The sequence below is a fragment of the Salvelinus namaycush genome, chromosome 34, assembly GCF_016432855.1.
Source record: "Salvelinus namaycush isolate Seneca chromosome 34, SaNama_1.0, whole genome shotgun sequence".
NCBI lineage: Eukaryota > Metazoa > Chordata > Actinopteri > Salmoniformes > Salmonidae > Salvelinus > Salvelinus namaycush.
This window is the reverse complement of record NC_052340.1, coordinates 39,061,213-39,079,373: the sequence shown is the minus strand read 5'-3', so window position 1 is coordinate 39,079,373 and position 18,161 is coordinate 39,061,213. Positions and strand designations below refer to the sequence as shown.

The following is an 18,161-nucleotide window of genomic DNA, read 5'->3' as shown; positions in this document are numbered from 1 at the left end:
TCTAGTTTGCTCAGTTTTTTTGTTAATTCTTTCCAATGTGTCTAGTAATTCTCTTTTTGTTTTCACATGATTTGGTTGGGTCTAATTGTGTTGTTGTCCTGGGGCTCTGTGGGGTGTGTTTGTGTTTGTGAACAGAGCCTCAGGACCAGCTCTCTCTCTCGGACGCACGCACACACACACACACACACTGATCAAAGTCCCCTGGTATCAGAGTGTATAGCCTTCCCTCCTCACAGCCTATCATTAAGACTCTCAAGGTAATGACCCACAGTAGAAAACAGCTGAGCTTTTACATTCCTGTCTGTAAAGGAATAATGTTTCCCCCAGCAAACACTGACTCTACAGGGAGAGGGACAGGGAGAGGGACAGAGGGAGGTACAGGGAGAGGGAGAGGGACAGAGGGAGGGAGAGGGACAGGGAGAGGGACAGGGAGAAGGGGGATACCTAGTCAGTTGTACAACTGAAATGTGTCTTCTGCATTTAACCCAGCCCCTCTGAATCAGAGGTGCGGGGGGGGGGGGCTGCCTTAATGGACATCCACGTCATCGGCGCCCGGGGAACAGTGGGTTAACTGCCTTGTTCAGGGGAACACTGGGTTAACTGCCTTGTTCAGGGGAACAGTGGGTTAACTGCCTTGTTCAGGGGAACAGTGGGTTAACTGCCTTGTTCAGGGGAACAGTGGGTTAACTGCCTTGCTCAGGGGAACAGTGGGTTAACTGCCTTGATCAGGGGAACAGTGGGTTAACTGCCTTGTTCAGGGGAACAGTGGGTTAACTGCCTTGTTCAGGGGAACAGTGGGTTAACTGCCTTGTTCAGGGGAACAGTGGGTTAACTGCCTTGTTCAGGGGGACAGTGGGTTAACTGCCTTGTTCAGGGGAACAGTGGGTTAACTGCCTTGTTCAGGGGAACACTGGGTTAACTGCCTTGTTCAGGGGAACACTGGGTTAACTGCCTTGTTCAGGGGAACACTGGGTTAACTGCCTTGTTCAGGGGAACACTGGGTTAACTGCCTTGTTCAGGGGAACACTGGGTTAACTGCCTTGTTCAGGGGAACACTGGGTTAACTGCCTTGTTCAGGGGAACACTGGGTTAACTGCCTTGTTCAGGGGAACACTGGGTTAACTGCCTTGTTCAGGGGGACAGTGGGTTAACTGCCTTGTTCAGGGGAACAGTGGGTTAACTGCCTTGTTCAGGGGAACAGTGGGTTAACTGCCTTGTTCAGGGGAACAGTGGGTTAACTGCCTTGTTAAAGGGCAGAATGACAGATTTTTACCTTGTCAGCTCGGGGATTCGATCCAGCAACGTTTCGGTTACTGGCCCAACGCTCAAATCACTTTGCATTGTCATAGCAGTCTATTTTGGCTATTAGTTTTATATTACCCACAGCCATTCTCTCATTTGGGGTAGTTCTGTGTCTCTGCTTTTGGTTGGATAGTTTTCTCAAATTCTTTCTTTAGGTTTTTGCGCTCTTCATTGTTTCTAATTGCTGTTCATTTTCTTAGGTTTTCTTTTTGAATTTGATATGTTAGCTGATATGTCAAATATACTGTTCAGGCTTTCTACTGCTAAGTTTACACCTTCACTATTGCAGGGAAACATTTTGTCCAAGAAGTTGTCTAGGATTTTGCTGTGGATTTTGCCCGGATCTGATAGGGGTGTTAGTGGGCTGACTGTGAACGCTCTGGGTTGTAGTCTACAGTACTACTGCCAAGAGATGAGCTGTAGGTCTACCTACCGTAGGAGTCCCCTCGAAGACTACCGTGTGTCTCTCTGTCTCTGTCTCTGGTTCTTGTCCTGGCTGTAGACCTATAGTCGTGTCTCACTCACACGAAGACGCCTGCCAATTACTGGTCTTTATTTAAAAGGCGTTTTCAGTTTACTTCCTTTGTCAGCATGCGTTTACACACACACACACACACACACACACACACACACACACACACACACACACACACACACACACACACACACACACACACACACACACACACACACACACACACAAAAAACAAGGCCAGATCTCCCTCATTCCTCTATCTGTTTAGGCCCTTTCGAATCACATTACCTACAGCTCTTATCTCTGTACTGTAGACACCTAGCATAAACATGACATTAACTTCAACTACTAGTCAAATGCCTCTTAGCTAAACGTATCTGTATCCAAGTCTTAGACTGGGCGATTGTTTGGTCGATAGGCTGTTGGTCGCCTGAGGATGTGTTTTTTTTGGGGGGGGGGGTCGAGCAGTAGCAAATATACACTACATGACCAAAAGTATTTTATTTTAATTAACCGTTTAACTAGGCAAGTCAGAACAAATTCGTATTTACAATGACGGCCTACCAAAAGGCCTCCTGCGAGGACTGGGATTTAAAAATCAACAACAACAAAAATGCAAACCATGCGATTATCTGAGGACAGCGCCCAGCACACAAACACATGAAAATCATATTTCAACCAGGCAGGTGCGCCACGAAAGTCAGAAATAGCGATATAATTAATGCCTTACCTTTGAAGATCTTCTTCTGTTGGCACTCCAAAATGTCCCAGAAACATCACAAATGGTCCTTTTGTTCGATAATGTCCTTCTTTATGTCCCAAAAATGTCCATTTATTTGGTACGTTTGATTCAGAAATACACCGGTTTCAACTCGCCCAACATGCCTACAAAGTATCTAATAAGTTACCTGTAAACTTGGTCCAAACATTTCAAACAACGTTCCTAATCCAACCTCAGGTACCCTAAAACGTAAATAATCGATCAAATTTAAGACGGAATAAACTGTTTCTAATACCGGATAAAAACAACGTGAAGCGCGCTCCAGTTCACGCCCATCAAAACACTAGAGTCCACCTGGAGTGACACTTACAATGAATGGGACTACTTCTTCATTTCTCAAAAGAAAAACATCAAACAATTTCTAAAGACTGCTGACATCTAGTGGAAGCCATAGGAACTGCAACCAGGTTCCTAATAATAAGTGTATCCCATAGAAACCAATTGGAAAATCCTATGACCTCAATTCTTTTTCCCCCTAGATGTCCTAGCTTCTGGGCCTGAGTAACAGGCAGTTTACTTTGGGCACGCTTTTCATCTGGAGGTGAAAATACTGCCCCCTACCCAGGAGAGGTTAACCTTTTCACAGTTCCAAATATCTCTAACGGTCGACCCCAACATGAGTTGTTTTATGCACGTGATGTCAAAATGCACTCACTGTTCCAAAATGTGATTATTACGCAACAGGACTATTAACACTGCTAATTATCTATAGGCTATTTTTCAACTTGTCAATTTCAAATTATTTTTGGTTTGAATGGAGGTGTGTTTCCACCTCTTCATTAATTCACATAGAAATAGCCCATTTCAGTGTTGCGGACTTTGGAAGATCTGTCTTGCCGAAAAAGGTTATAACCAGAAAGGTTAACGTCAGTGTTAAGGAAAAACCCTTTTCCTTAACCACGTCTCAGTAATGACCAACACATCTGGATTGGAGCTGTGAACCCACACTTTCAATTGATCCATTTTAGGTAATAAGCTTCTAGTGTTAACGTGCAGAAAACCCAGGCTTTTACAAGAGCAGAAATCAGTGAAGCAGATATCAGAGCACAAGTCAGAATTGGGTTTAGCAACAGTAGATAAGCCAGGGTGTACATGCACATTTCCAGATATCATCAGCGATATAACAATCAGGGCACGGGAGAGGACAGGGAGAGCTCTGCAACAAGACCATATTGTACAGCAATTTCATCAGGTAACATGAATACAAAGCCGGTGAGAGGTGGATAGAATAGGATGGGAGGCCAAAAGTCTGTGTAACCAATAGAGAGTCAGAGTCCTGAGTGTGGGAACAGACATAGTCTTTCCCACTATTGGGTTTACAGGAAAGATCATAGTCAACAAAGCACGCAGGAGTCATTAGGCAAATAGCGTAAAGCACAATAGAAAAGTTTAATGACTTGGGGCTAGCCATTGAAAGTTCAAGGAGTCACTCGCCCCAACAAGATCACTTGAGAAAGTAGATCTCTATGAGTTTAGTAGGCTGTAACATAACATAAATAAATAGTAGGTCTATACTAGTAAAAAATTATGTTTATTTAAAAAAAATTATTTAACCTTTTACTTAACTAGGCAAGTCAATTAAGAACAAATTCTTATTTACAATGACGGCCGACTGGGGAACAGTGGGTTAACTGCCTTGTTCAGGGGCAGAATGACAGATTTTTACCTTGTCAGCTCGGGGATTCGATCTAGCTACCTTTCGGTTACTGGCCCAACGCTCTTACCATTTGGCTACCTGCCGCCTAGTTTCTGAGTAGGCGCCCATAATAAGCTTCACAAGTTAATTAACCTACCTAAAATTCAGATCATTCCAAAGTCTGCAGTGTGTGTGTAAGTGTGTGTGTGCTGGAGGCGAGCGAAAGCTCGGGGGAGTGTGGTGGGGGTACCAGTACCAGACAGGAGAGACAGGCCAGGGCAGACGGTGAACAGATCGCCAGGTTGGAATTCAAGCAGCAGTGCAGCAGGCAACGGAAGTAGGTGTTATACCTGCTTGGGGGAAGCTTTTTTCGGGAGGCAGATTCCTTGTAGAAAATCCCACCTAGCCAGCTAACAAGTCTCTGTCCACCGGTTTTTTCCCCCCCATGTGCAAAAGGAGGTTAGCTAGCTATATCGCTTCAGTTTCGGTGAATGGTCCTTTACAACGTCCAAACAAAGTTGTCCTGTGGCTGTTGTATTTTGGGAGATTGCGAGGAGGCCTTCAAAGGCCTCTGCATATGGGAGGGGGGAGGCTGTAAAACTCGCCTGCCGTTGTTGGGCTCAAGAGCTTTGACACCTCTCACTTCACACCTCAGTGTTAATTGTTAGTTGCAGCCGGATCTGTTCTGTCAAAGCAAGCTTGGTAGCCTTAACTTAGCATTCAGTCTTTTATTAAGTAAAATATATCATTGTCATTTATTGTTCTTCTTGGCTTACAAGTACTATTAATAGTGTGTGTGTGTGTGTGTGTGTGTGTGTGTGTGTGTGTGTGTGTGTGTGTGTGTGTGTGTGTGTGTGTGTGTGTGTGTGTGTGTGTGTGTGTGTGTGTGTGTGTGTGTGTGTGTGTGTGTGTGTGTGTGTGTGTGTTTACCACTCACTGTAGTAACCTAGTGTATGATCTGGTGCAGAGATCCCCCGGCAACCAGCCATTGTTACAGTGGTTGCTACACATTGTGAGACTGGTTGCCTAGCAGAGTAACCCATTGTTGAATTGACATGTTCCCACGATTCACACTGACCCCCTCGTCCTACCTCACCCCCCTCATCCCTCTCTCTTCACCCCCTCTCCATCTTTTATCGAGGCCTGTATCTCGTCCTTCACTGTGTGTTATTATAGGACAGAACAGAGGCTGGAAACACTATTATAGGACAGAACAGAGGCTGGAAACACTATTATAGACCAGAACAGAGGCTGGAAACACTATTATAGACCAGAACAGAGGCTGGAAACACTATTATAGACCAGAACAGAGGCTGGAAACACTATTATAGACCAGAACAGAGGCTGGAAACACTATTATAGACCAGAACAGAGGCTGGAAACACTATTATAGACCAGAACAGAGGCTGGAAACACTATTATAGACCAGAACAGAGGCTGGAAACACTATTATAGACCAGAACAGAGGCTGGAAACACTATTATAGACCAGAACAGAGGCTGGAAACACTATTATAGACCAGAACAGAGGCTGGAAACACTATTATAGACCAGAACAGAGGCTGGAAACACTATTATAGACCAGAACAGAGGCTGGAAACACTATTATAGACCAGAACAGAGGCTGGAAACACTATTATAGACCAGAACAGAGGCTGGAAACACTATTATAGACCAGAACAGAGGCTGGAAACAGGCACTTTGAGAGAGCGAAAGAGAGAGAGAGGTCAATGCTTGTCTCTCTACCGGTGTCTGTTGGGGTGGTCAGTCAGCAAGGTTGGCTATCACAGTGACATCATATAAGAGGAAATTAGACGGACAGCTGGAGCAGTGTTGTTGTGTGCAGACTGGCTCTGTGTTGTCTGAATCTGTCTGCACTATGAGACTGGCACACAGCTGTTGCCCTCTTGCTCTATCATTGTATGTTACATGCTTTTCAGTGCAGGCTACAGATGCTCTGTCTGTCTCTGTCTCCTCTCATTCCCTGGCAGTGCCCTGGTCTGGGCTAGAGGCAGTGCCCTGGTCTGGGCTAGAGGCAGTGCCCTGGTCTGGGCTAGAGGCAGTGCCCTGGTCTGGGCTAGAGGCAGTGCCCTGGTCTGGGCTAGAGGCAGTGCCCTGGTCTGGGCTAGAGGCAGTGCCCTGGTCTGGACTAGAGGTAGAGCAGTGTGTTGTCTGAATATCAGGAGTTTTGAATTGTCGCCTGTTGTGTTGTTAGGTAAGATGGAGGAAGAAAGGGAAGGTGGGAAACCAATAGCCACTGCTAAACTCCAGTCAGTCCAGCTCCAGTCTCTCTACTAAACTCCAGTCAGTCCAGCTCCAGTCTCTCTACTAAACTCCAGTCAGTCCAGCTCCAGTCTCTCTACTAAACTCCAGTCAGTCCAGCTCCAGTCTCTCTACTAAACTCCAGTCAGTCCAGCTCCGGTCTCTCTACTAAACTCCAGTCAGTCCAGCTCCAGTCTCTCTGCTAAACTCCAGTCAGTCCAGCTCCAGTCTCTCTACTAAACTCCAGTCAGTCCAGCTCCAGTCTCTCTACTAAACTCCAGTCAGTCCAGCTCCAGTCTCTCTACTAAACTCCAGTCAGTCCAGCTCCGGTCTCTCTACTAAACTCCAGTCAGTCCAGCTCCGGTCTCTCTGCTAAACTCCAGTCAGTCCAGCTCCAGTCTCTCTACTAAACTCCAGTCAGTCCAGCTCCGGTCTCTCTACTAAACTCCAGTCAGTCCAGCTCCAGTCTCTCTACTAAACTCCAGTCAGTCCAGCTCCGGTCTCTCTACTAAACTCCAGTCAGTCCAGCTCCGGTCTCTCTACTAAACTCCAGTCAGTCCAGCTCCAGTCTCTCTACTAAACTCCAGTCAGTCCAGCTCCAGTCTCTCTACTAAACTCCAGTCAGTCCAGCTCCAGTCTCTCTACTAAACTCCAGTCAGTCCAGCTCCAGTCTCTCTGCTAAACTCCAGTCAGTCCAGCTCCAGTCTCTCTGCTAAACTCCAGTCAGTCCAGCTCCAGTCTCTCTACTAAACTCCAGTCAGTCCAGCTCCGGTCTCTCTACTAAACTCCAGTCAGTCCAGCTCCAGTCTCTCTACTAAACTCCAGTCAGTCCAGCTCCAGTCTCTGCTAAACTCCAGTCAGTCCAGCTCCAGTCTCTACTAAACTCCAGTCAGTCCAGCTCCAGTCTCTCTACTAAACTCCAGTCAGTCCAGCTCCAGTCTCTCTACTAATCTCCAGTCAGTCCAGCTCCAGTCTCTACTAAACTCCAGTCAGTCCAGCTCCAGTCTCGCTACTAAACTCCAGTCAGTCCAGCTCCAGTCTCTACTAAACTCCAGTCAGTCCAGCTCCAGTCTCTACTAAACTCCAGTCAGTCCAGCTCCAGTCTCTACTAAACTCCAGTCAGTCCAGCTCCAGTCTCTCTACTAAACTCCAGTCAGTCCAGCTCCAGTCTCTCTACTAAACTCCAGTCAGTCCAGCTCCAGTCTCTCTACTAAACTCCAGTCAGTCCAGCTCCAGTCTCTCTACTAAACTCCAGTCAGTCCAGCTCCGGCCTCTCTACTAAACTCCAGTCAGTCCAGCTCCGGTCTCTCTACTAAACTCCAGTCAGTCCAGCTCCGGTCTCTCTACTAAACTCCAGTCAGTCCAGCTCCGGTCTCTCTACTAAACTCCAGTCAGTCCAGCTCCGGTCTCTCTACTAAACTCCAGTCAGTCCAGCTCCGGTCTCTCTGCTAAACTCCAGTCAGTCCAGCTCCGGTCTCTCTGCTAAACTCCAGTCAGTCCAGCTCCGGTCTCTCTACTAAACTCCAGTCAGTCCAGCTCCGGTCTCTCTACTAAACTCCAGTCAGTCCAGCTCCAGTCTCTACTAAACTCCAGTCAGTCCAGCTCCAGTCTCTCTACTAAACTCCAGTCAGTCCAGCTCCAGTCTCTCTACTAAACTCCAGTCAGTCCAGCTCCAGTCTCTGCTAAACTCCAGTCAGTCCAGCTCCAGTCTCTGCTAAACTCCAGTCAGTCCAGCTCCAGTCTCTACTAAACTCTAGTCAGTCCAGCTCCAGTCTCTCTACTAAACTCCAGTCAGTCCAGCTCCAGTCTCTGCTAAACTCCAGTCAGTCCAGCTCCAGTCTCTCTACTAAACTCCAGTCAGTCCAGCTCCGGTCTCTCTACTAAACTCCAGTCAGTCCAGCTCCGGTCTCTCTACTAAACTCCAGTCAGTCCAGCTCCGGTCTCTCTACTAAACTCCAGTCAGTCCAGCTCCGGTCTCTCTACTAAACTCCAGTCAGTCCAGCTCCGGTCTCTCTACTAAACTCCAGTCAGTCCAGCTCCGGTCTCTCTACTAAACTCCAGTCAGTCCAGCTCCGGTCTCTCTACTAAACTCCAGTCAGTCCAGCTCCGGTCTCTCTACTAAACTCCAGTCAGTCCAGCTCCGGTCTCTCTACTAAACTCCAGTCAGTCCAGCTCCGGTCTCTCTACTAAACTCCAGTCAGTCCAGCTCCGGTCTCTCTACTAAACTCCAGTCAGTCCAGCTCCGGTCTCTCTACTAAACTCCAGTCAGTCCAGCTCCAGTCTCTGCTAAACTCCAGTCAGTCCAGCTCCAGTCTCTCTACTAAACTCCAGTCAGTTCAGCTCCAGTCTCTCTACTAAACTCCAGTCAGTCCAGCTACAGTCTCTCTGCTAAACTCCAGTCAGTCCAGCTCCGGTCTCTCTACTAAACTCCAGTCAGTCCAGCTACAGTCTCTCTGCTAAACTCCAGTCAGTCTCACTATGTTCATAACAACCTTTTCTCCATTTAATTTCTGTCTCAATGTGAAACATGAACCTCTCACATTAGTTGTAATTCTCGGCTCGTGGTGTTGTCATATAGTGATGACTGGTTTAAACATGTAGGCTATAGCCTTGAACAGTCTGATATTGTATTCATTCGTAGGGTGAATGAGAGGTGAAGTGGTTTGAAAGAAGTAAGGAATCTCCTGCTACACACAGAGAGAGAGAGAGCTTGGTGGCTGTTTTAACCAGAGATCCATCGGTATGTGCCTTCCATTCCACACACAACCATTAAATCACGGTGCACACATGATGCCTGTATGCGGCTGTGTTTTCCAACTGGAATGTGTTCCAACTGGAATGTGTTCCAAATGTGTTCCAACTGGAATGTGTTCCAACTGGAATGTGTTCCAACAGGAATGTGTTCCAACTGGAATGTGTTCCAACAGGAATGTGTTCCAACAGGAATGTGTTCCAACTGGAATGTGTTCCAACAGGAATGTGTTCCAACTGGTATGTGTTCCAACTGGAATGTGTTCCAACAGGAATGTGTTCCAACTGGAATGTGTTCCAACTGGAATGTGTTCCAACTGGAATGTGTGTGTATTGGCTCCTTTACTAATATATGAATGAGAGTGTGTATTTTGATAGTCCTGATACCTCAGCTGGCATGTTTTATCTTGGGAACCCTACATGTCAGTGTGTGTGTGTGTGTGTGTCTCCAACTGCCAAGGCCAGCAATGAACAGATGTCATTCCCACATCTCCGTTAGACTCAGACAGCCACACAAACATTCAGTCACGCAGAGAAACGTGTGTGTTTCCTCACAGCAATGTGTTATATGACCTGTGTTACTACAGGTTTACCTGAGGGCAGCCAGGGAACCAACCCTGTGTATTTCCTCCCAGCAGTGTGTTATATGACCTGTGTTACTCAGTACAGGTTTACCTGAGGGCAGCCAGGGAACCAACCCTGTGTATTTCCTTCAGTCCATGAACCCTAGTTAACCCTAGTTAACACACCATTTACAGGTTCTATTCACTGTGACCAGGGTAGATAAGGATGTATTTGAGGTCACAATGTCCACCTGCGATCATCCAATCACAGTCCTGAAGAATGCTTGATCGTCGGGAAATGTTCTGAATGATAGTTGTGGTCCTATTGAGCCTCCCGACGGGGAATGGATCATAGGACACTGACCACAGGACACTGACCACAGGACACTGACCACAGGACACTGACCAAAGGACACTGACCACCTGACCTAGATGACTTTAGTACAGGTGACTTCTGTTCACTGTAAGGTTTACGCTTGTTGTATTTGGCGCATGTGACAAAGTTTGATTTGATTTCACTAGGGTGATGACAGTAGAGATGACTGCGACATAATGCATTAAAACTGTCCAGCGGAATTACAGTCTAGTAATTACACCGTTTTTACCAACTTAAGGAGTTACGTTAATTGTGAATGATTAATCAGGGTATATGAGCAGATTATATAATGTTGAGGCATTTTCTCTGTCCTGTACAGTTAGGTGCTGACACGGTGTGTTAGGGGAGAGAAATATTCCGGATTTAGCCGGAACAGAACTGGAATGATGGAAGTCTGAGTCATGGAGTTCTCTGATTGCCCCCATGTCAGCGGTCAGATTGTCCACCCCGACTCCCTTCACTCTGCCTGGTCTGACCTGTGGTGGGGATCTGGGTCACTATCTCTGACTCCCTTCACTCTGCCTGGTCTGACCTGTGGTGGGGTTCTGGGTCACTATCTCTGACTCCCTTCACTCTGCCTGGTCTGACCTGTGGTGGGGTTCTGGGTCACTATCTCTGACTCCCTTCACTCTGCCTGGTCTGACCTGTGGTGGGGTACTGGGTCACTATCTCTGACTCCCTTCACTCTGCCTGGTCTGACCTGTGGTGGGGTACTGGGTCACTATCTCTGACTCCCTTCACTCTGCCTGGTCTGACCTGTGGTGGGGTACTGGGTCACTATCTCTGACTCCCTTCACTCTGCCTGGTCTGACCTGTGGTGGGGTACTGGGTCACTATCTCTGACTCCCTTCACTCTGCCTGGTCTGACCTGTGGTGGGGTTCTGGGTCACTATCTCTGAGTCCTGTGGTGGGGTTCTGGGTCACTATCTCTGAGTCCTGTGGTGGGGTTCTGGGTCACTATCTCTGAGTCCTGTGGTGGGGTTCTGGGTCACTATCTCTGAGTCCTGTGGTGGGGTTCTGGGTCACTATCTCTGACTCCCTTCACTCTGCCTGGTCTGACCTGTGGTGGGGTTCTGGGTCACTCTCTCTGAGTCCTGTGCAACCCAAAGTGCATATTTGTCACATGCGTTGAATACAACAAGTGTAAACTTTACAGCGAATTACTTACTTACAAACCCTTAACCAACAATGCAGTTCAAGACAGAGTTACGAAAATATTTACCAAATAAACTAAAGCAAAAAAATATATAAAAAGACAATAAAATGACAACGAGGATATATACAGGTGGTACGGGTACAGAGTCAATGTCCTGGGGTACAGGTTAGTAATGAGACTATATACAGGGGGTACAGGTTAGTAATGAGACTATATACAGGGGTACAGGTTAGTAATGAGACTATATACAGGGGGTACAGGTTAGTAATGAGACTATATACAGGGGGTACAGGTTAGTAATGAGACTATATACAGGGGTACAGGTTAGTAATGAGACTATATACAGGGGTACAGGTTAGTAATGAGACTATATACAGGGGTACAGGTTAGTAATGAGACTATATACAGGGGGTACAGGTTAGTAATGAGACTATATACAGGGGGTACAGGTTAGTAATGAGACTATATACAGGGGGTACAGGTTAGTAATGAGACTATATACAGGGGGTACAGGTTGGTAATGAGACTATATACAGGGGTACAGGTTAGTAATGAGACTATATACAGGGGTACAGGTTAGTAATGAGACTATATACAGGGGGTACAGGTTGGTAATGAGACTATATACAGGGGTACAGGTTAGTAATGAGACTATATACAGGGGGTACAGGTTAGTAATGAGACTATATACAGGGGGTACAGGTTAGTAATGAGACTATATACAGGGGGTACAGGTTGGTAATGAGACTATATACAGGGGTACAGGTTAGTAATGAGACTATATACAGGGGTACAGGTTGGTAATGAGACTATATACAGGGGTACTGGTTAGTAATGAGACTATATACAGGGGTACAGGTTAGTAATGAGACTATATACAGGGGGTACAGGTTAGTAATGAGACTATATACAGGGGTACAGGTTAGTAATGAGACTATATACAGGGGTACAGGTTAGTAATGAGACTATATACAGGTGGTACCGGTTAGTAATGAGACTATATACAGGGGTACAGGTTAGTAATGAGACTATATACAGGGGATACAGGTTAGTAATGAGACTATATACAGGGGTACAGGTTAGTAATGAGACTATATACAGGGGGTACAGGTTAGTAATGAGACTATATACAGGGGGTACAGGTTAGTAATGAGACTATATACAGGGGGTACAGGTTAGTAATGAGACTATATACAGGGGTACAGGTTAGTAATGAGACTATATACAGGGGTACAGGTTAGTAATGAGACTATATACAGGGGTACAGGTTAGTAATGAGACTATATACAGGGGTACAGGTTAGTAATGAGACTATATACAGGGGGTACAGGTTAGTAATGAGGCTATATACAGGGGTACAGGTTGGTAATGAGACTATATACAGGGGGTACAGGTTAGTAATGAGACTATATACAGGGGTACAGGTTAGTAATGAGACTATATACAGGGGTACAGGTTAGTAATGAGACTATATACAGGGGTACAGGTTAGTAATGAGACTATATACAGGGGGTACAGGTTAGTAATGAGGCTATATACAGGGGTACAGGTTGGTAATGAGACTATATACAGGGGGTACAGGTTAGTAATGAGACTATATACAGGGGGTACAGGTTAGTAATGAGACTATATACAGGGGGTACAGGTTAGTAATGAGACTATATACAGGGGGTACAGGTTAGTAATGAGACTATATACAGGGGGTACAGGTTAGTAATGAGGCTATATACAGGGGGTACAGGTTAGTAATGAGACTATATACAGGGGGTACAGGTTAGTAATGAGACTATATACAGGGGTACAGGTTAGTAATGAGACTATATGCAGGGGGTACAGGTTAGTAATGAGACTATATGCAGGGGGTACAGGTTAGTAATGAGACTATATACAGGGGGTACAGGTTAGTAATGAGACTATATACAGGGGGTACAGGTTAGTAATGAGACTATATACAGGGGTACAGGTTAGTAATGAGACTATATGCAGGGGGTACAGGTTAGTAATGAGACTATATACAGGGGTACAGGTTAGTAATGAGACTATATACAGGGGGTACAGGTTAGTAATGAGACTATATACAGGGGTACAGGCTAGTAATGAGACTATATACAGGGGTACAGGCTAGTAATGAGACTATATACAGGGGTACAGGTTAGTAATGAGACTATATACAGGGGGTACAGGTTAGTAATGAGACTATATACAGGGGGTACAGGTTAGTAATGAGACTATATACAGGTTAGTAATGAGACTATATACAGGGGGTACAGGTTAGTAATGAGACTATATACAGGGGGTACAGGTTAGTAATGAGACTATATACAGGGGGTACAGGTTAGTAATGAGACTATATACAGGGGTACAGGTTAGTAATGAGACTATATACAGGTTAGTAATGAGACTATATACAGGGGGTACAGGTTAGTAATGAGACTATATACAGGGGGTACAGGGTAGTAATGAGACTATATACAGGGGTACAGGTTAGTAATGAGACTATATACAGGGGTACAGGTTAGTAATGAGACTATATACAGGGGGTACAGGGTAGTAATGAGGTTATATACAGGGGTACATGTTAGTAATGAGGCTATATACAGGGGGTACAGGTTAGTAATGAGACTATATGCAGGGAGTACAGGGTAGTAATGAGGCTATATACAGGGGTACAGGTTAGTAATGAGGCTATATACAGGGTTACAGGTTATTCGAGGTCATTTGTCACGGTTGACCAGAGTCCGTGGGGCCAAAATGAGCACACTATATAGGGAATAGGGTGCACTTTGTGCCGCAGCCTCTGAGTCTCCTCGTCCTGGCTGGCTGTCCACGGTGGGGGTGAGACAGACTGGTCCTGGCTGGCTGTCCACGGTGAGGGTGAGACAGAGACTGGTCATGGCTGGCTGTCCACGGTGGGGGTGAGACAGACTGGTCCTGGCTGGCTGTCCACGGTGGGGGTGAGACAGAGACTGGTCCTGGTCCTGGCTGGCTGTCCACGGTGGGGGTGAGACAGACTGGTCATGGCTGGCTGTCCACGGTGGGGGTGAGACAGAGACTGGTCCTGGCTGGCTGTCCACGGTGAGGGTGAGACAGAGACTGGTCATGGCTGGCTGTCCACGGTGGGGGTGAGACAGAGACTGGTCCTGACTGGCTGTCCACGGTGGGGGTGAGACAGACTGGTCCTGGCTGGCTGTCCACGGTGGGGGTGAGACAGAGACTGGTCCTGGTCCTGGCTGGCTGTCCACGGTGGGGGTGAGACAGACTGGTCCTGGCTGGCTGTCCACGGTGGGGGTGAGACAGACTGGTCCTGGCTGGCTGTCCACGGTGGGGGTGAGACAGACTGGTCCTGGCTGGCTGTCCACGGTGGGGGTGAGACAGAGACTGGTCCTGGCTGGCTGTCCACGGTGGGGGTGAGACAGAGACTGGTCCTGGCTGGCTGTCCAAGGTGGGGGTGAGACAGAGACTGGTCCTGGCTGGCTGTCCACGGTGGGGGTGAGACCGAGACTGGTCCTGGCTGGCTGTCCACGGTGGGGGTGAGACAGAGACTGGTCCTGGCTAGCTGTCCACGGTGGGGGTGAGACAGAGACTGGTCCTGGCTGGCTGTCCACGGTGGGGGTGAGACAGAGACTGGTCCTGGCTGGCTGTCCACGGTGGGGGTGAGACAGAGACTGGTCCTGGCTGGCTGTCCACGGTGGGGGTGAGACAGAGACTGGTCCTGGCTAGCTGTCCACGGTGGGGGTGAGACAGACTGGTCCTGGCTGGCTGTCCACGGTGGGGGTGAGACAGAGACTGGTCCTGGCTAGCTGTCCACGGTGGGGGTGAGACAGAGACTGGTCCTGGCTAGCTGTCCACGGTGGGGGTGAGACAGAGACTCTATCCCCTCTCCCTCTCGTTATGTTTTCATTGTCTTTCCACCCAGGCTTTCTTTTTCTCTCTCTATCCGTCAATCTAGCTCAGTCCTCTATAAATCACTATATTCTACCTGTTTCTTTCTCTCCTTTTCTCTGACCACCCCCTCTCTCTTTCTCTAAATCTTCCTCTCTCCGTTGGTATGGGCAGGTAGAGTTACCTGGTGAAACCTGACCTGTGTCCCTCCTCCCATTCACCAGAGGCTGCTCTGTTCCTTTCTTGTGAATTAGCCTCTGTCCCTGTTCAACTGAATCAAAACACCTCTGTTCTCCCTCTCTCTCAGGGATGAGCACTGGGAGGGGGGTGAGAAGGAGGGGAGGGGGGTGAGAGGAGGAGGGGAGGGGGGTGAGAGCTCACAGGATGACAACATGCACATTTCTCCCTTTATGGACTAATACAGCTGTAGTCTAGTGTGTGTTGTATTGTGACTGACTGACTCCTCTCTGTAGTCTAGTGTGTGTTGTATTGTGACTGACTGACTGTTGGTCATGCCTCTTATTTTAAGTCGATTGAATCAGAAACAAAAGACCTAAGCAGACGGGTGGGGGGAGAGGAGAGGAGATTAGGAGACGGGCGAGGGGAGAGAGGAGAGGAGGAGACGGGAGAGGGGAGAGGAGAGGAGGAGACGGGCGAGGAGAGAGGAGAGGAGGAGACGGGCGGGAGGAGAGGGGAGAGATGGGGAGAGGAGATTAAGAGACGGGCGGGGGGAGAGGAGAGAGGGAGACGGGCGGGGAGAGAGGGGGAGATGGGCGGGGGGAGAGGAGATTAGGAGACGGGCGGGGGGAGAGGAGAGGGGAGAGATTAGGAGATGGGCGGGGGGAGAGGAGATTAGGAGACGGGCGGGGGAGAGGAGAGGAGGAGACGGGCGGGGGAGAGGAGGAGGAGACGGGAGGGGGAGATGGGGGAAAGGGGAGAGGACGAGAGGGGCGGGGGGAGAAAAAGGTCAGATCCTTAATCAGTGTATTACTCTGTTGTAATGTGCTTTTGTAATGTTGTGAGGTTGTTGTGTGATGCTGTGAGGTTGTTGTGTGATGCTGTGAGGTTGTTGTGTGTGATGCTGTGAGGTTGTTGTGTGATGCTGTGAGGTTGTTGTGTGTGTGATGCTGTGAGGTTGTTGTGTGATGCTGTGAGGTTGTTGTGTGATGCTGTGAGGTTGTTGTGTGATGCTGTGAGGTTGTGTGTGATGCTGTGAGGTTGTTGTGTGTGTGATGCTGTGAGGTTGGTGTGTGTGATGCTGTGAGGTTGTTGTGTGTGATGCTGTGAGGTTGTTGTGTGTGATGCTGTGAGGTTATTGTGTGTGATGCTGTCCTGCGATACTTGTCCTCAGGATTGTATCCTATGTCGCTCTGAAAAAAAAGCGTCTGCTTCATGACTGAAATGTAAAAGTCAAATGGATTGACTGATTCCATTAACTTGTTGAAACAGGCCCCTGGGTTGACAGCATCAGCTATGGGGGGAAAAGGAAAGTAAAACTGAAATGAAATTGTGTTTTTTCCTGGCCACACGAACATGTATATTGTTATGACGAATGACTCACTGACAAGAAAGACAGAAAGCATTGAAAAGGGTTGTAAAATGATGCATGTCTGTCCAACAGGAACGAGTGTGCTCGCTGGATCACTGCTCTGGGTCAGAGCAGCAATGACGAGAAGAACCAAGACCGGACCAGTGAGTTCAACACCACACACGCACCTACCTACATTCAGACAGTACTGTCGGACTTGGGGCGGCAGGTAGCCTAGTGGTTAGAGCGTTGGACTAGTAACCAAAAGGTTGCAAGATCGAATCCCTGAGCTGACAAGGTAAAAATACGTTGTTCTGCCCCTGAACAAGGCAGTTAACCCACTGATCCCCGGTAGGCTGTCATTGTAAATAAGAATTTGTTCTTAACTGACTTGCCAAGTTAAATAAAGGTTAAATAAAAATATAAACTTGACTGGTCAGTGGAACGCACATGTAGTCCCACAGCTCCACCTAGTGGTGAAGTAGTGGAACAGTGTCCCTGTCAGAGGGAGTCTACAGTACTACAGGGGTGTTAAAATCCAAGCTGTAGGTCTGCTGCTTTTCTGTCTAAATCACTCCTTAAAGGGATACTGCGGGATTTTTTTTATGTCTCTGCGTCCAGTATGTAGGAAGTCAGAGGTAGTTTTGCAAGTCAATGCTAATTATCGTTAGCGTAATGACTGTAAGTCTACAGGAGCAATTGCATGCTAGCTGTTCCCATAGACTTCCAGTCATTTTGCTACCGATAGTTAGCAATTGCCAAAATCCCGAACTATCCCTTTAATTAGAGCGAGAGAATGAAACTCAGCGGTGAACTGGTTTCCAGATTGTACTCTGCCTGCAGTAAAGCATTAGGAGGTACAACCTGTTTAACGGCTTGAATGATTAATCAGTTCTTATGCATTTGGTAGTAAACACATGAGTCATAACATTTTCAGGGCTTTTCTATTCAACTTAATAAACAAAACAAAAAAGCACCGCTACGGATCAAATACAAGTATTATAACTTCTAGAACTAGTTTGTTACTTAAAAAGCCAGGACTGAAGGATAAACTGTGTTGTCCAGGGTCAGAGTTTAAACTCTGTGTTGTGTTTGTGTTGTCCCAGACTTAAAATGTAAACTCTGTTATGTTTGTATTGTCCCAGAGTTAGAGTTTAACTCTGTGTTGTGTTGTTCTGGGTTAGAGTGTAAACTCTGTTGTGTCTGTATTGTCCCAGAGTTTAACTCTGTGTTGTGTTTGTGTTGTCCCAGAGTTTAACTCTGTGTTGTGTTTGTGTTGTCCTGGGTTAGAGTGTAAACTCTGTTCCGTTTGTGTTGTCCCAGATGCCATGCAGGTGGTGGTGACGAGGACGTACACAGCCAAGCAGCCTGATGAGCTGTCACTGCAGGTGGCTGACGTGGTCCTGGTGTCACAGACTGTGGAGGATGGTACGTTACACTGTTAGTCTCT

At 47.2% G+C, this 18,161-nt stretch overlaps 1 protein-coding gene across 1 annotated transcript in view; it reads left to right on the top strand.

The window, feature by feature from the left end:
• The window catches only part of LOC120028943 (rho guanine nucleotide exchange factor 26-like), a 70,942-nt gene that overhangs the window by 48,319 nt on the left and 4,462 nt on the right, over nucleotides 1-18,161 (top strand). The window contains exons 9-10 of the mRNA XM_038974217.1: nucleotides 16,805-16,875; nucleotides 18,035-18,139. Of these exons, the coding sequence (XP_038830145.1) occupies nucleotides 16,805-16,875; nucleotides 18,035-18,139 (176 nt within the window). The remainder of the gene's footprint in view (nucleotides 1-16,804; nucleotides 16,876-18,034; nucleotides 18,140-18,161) is intronic.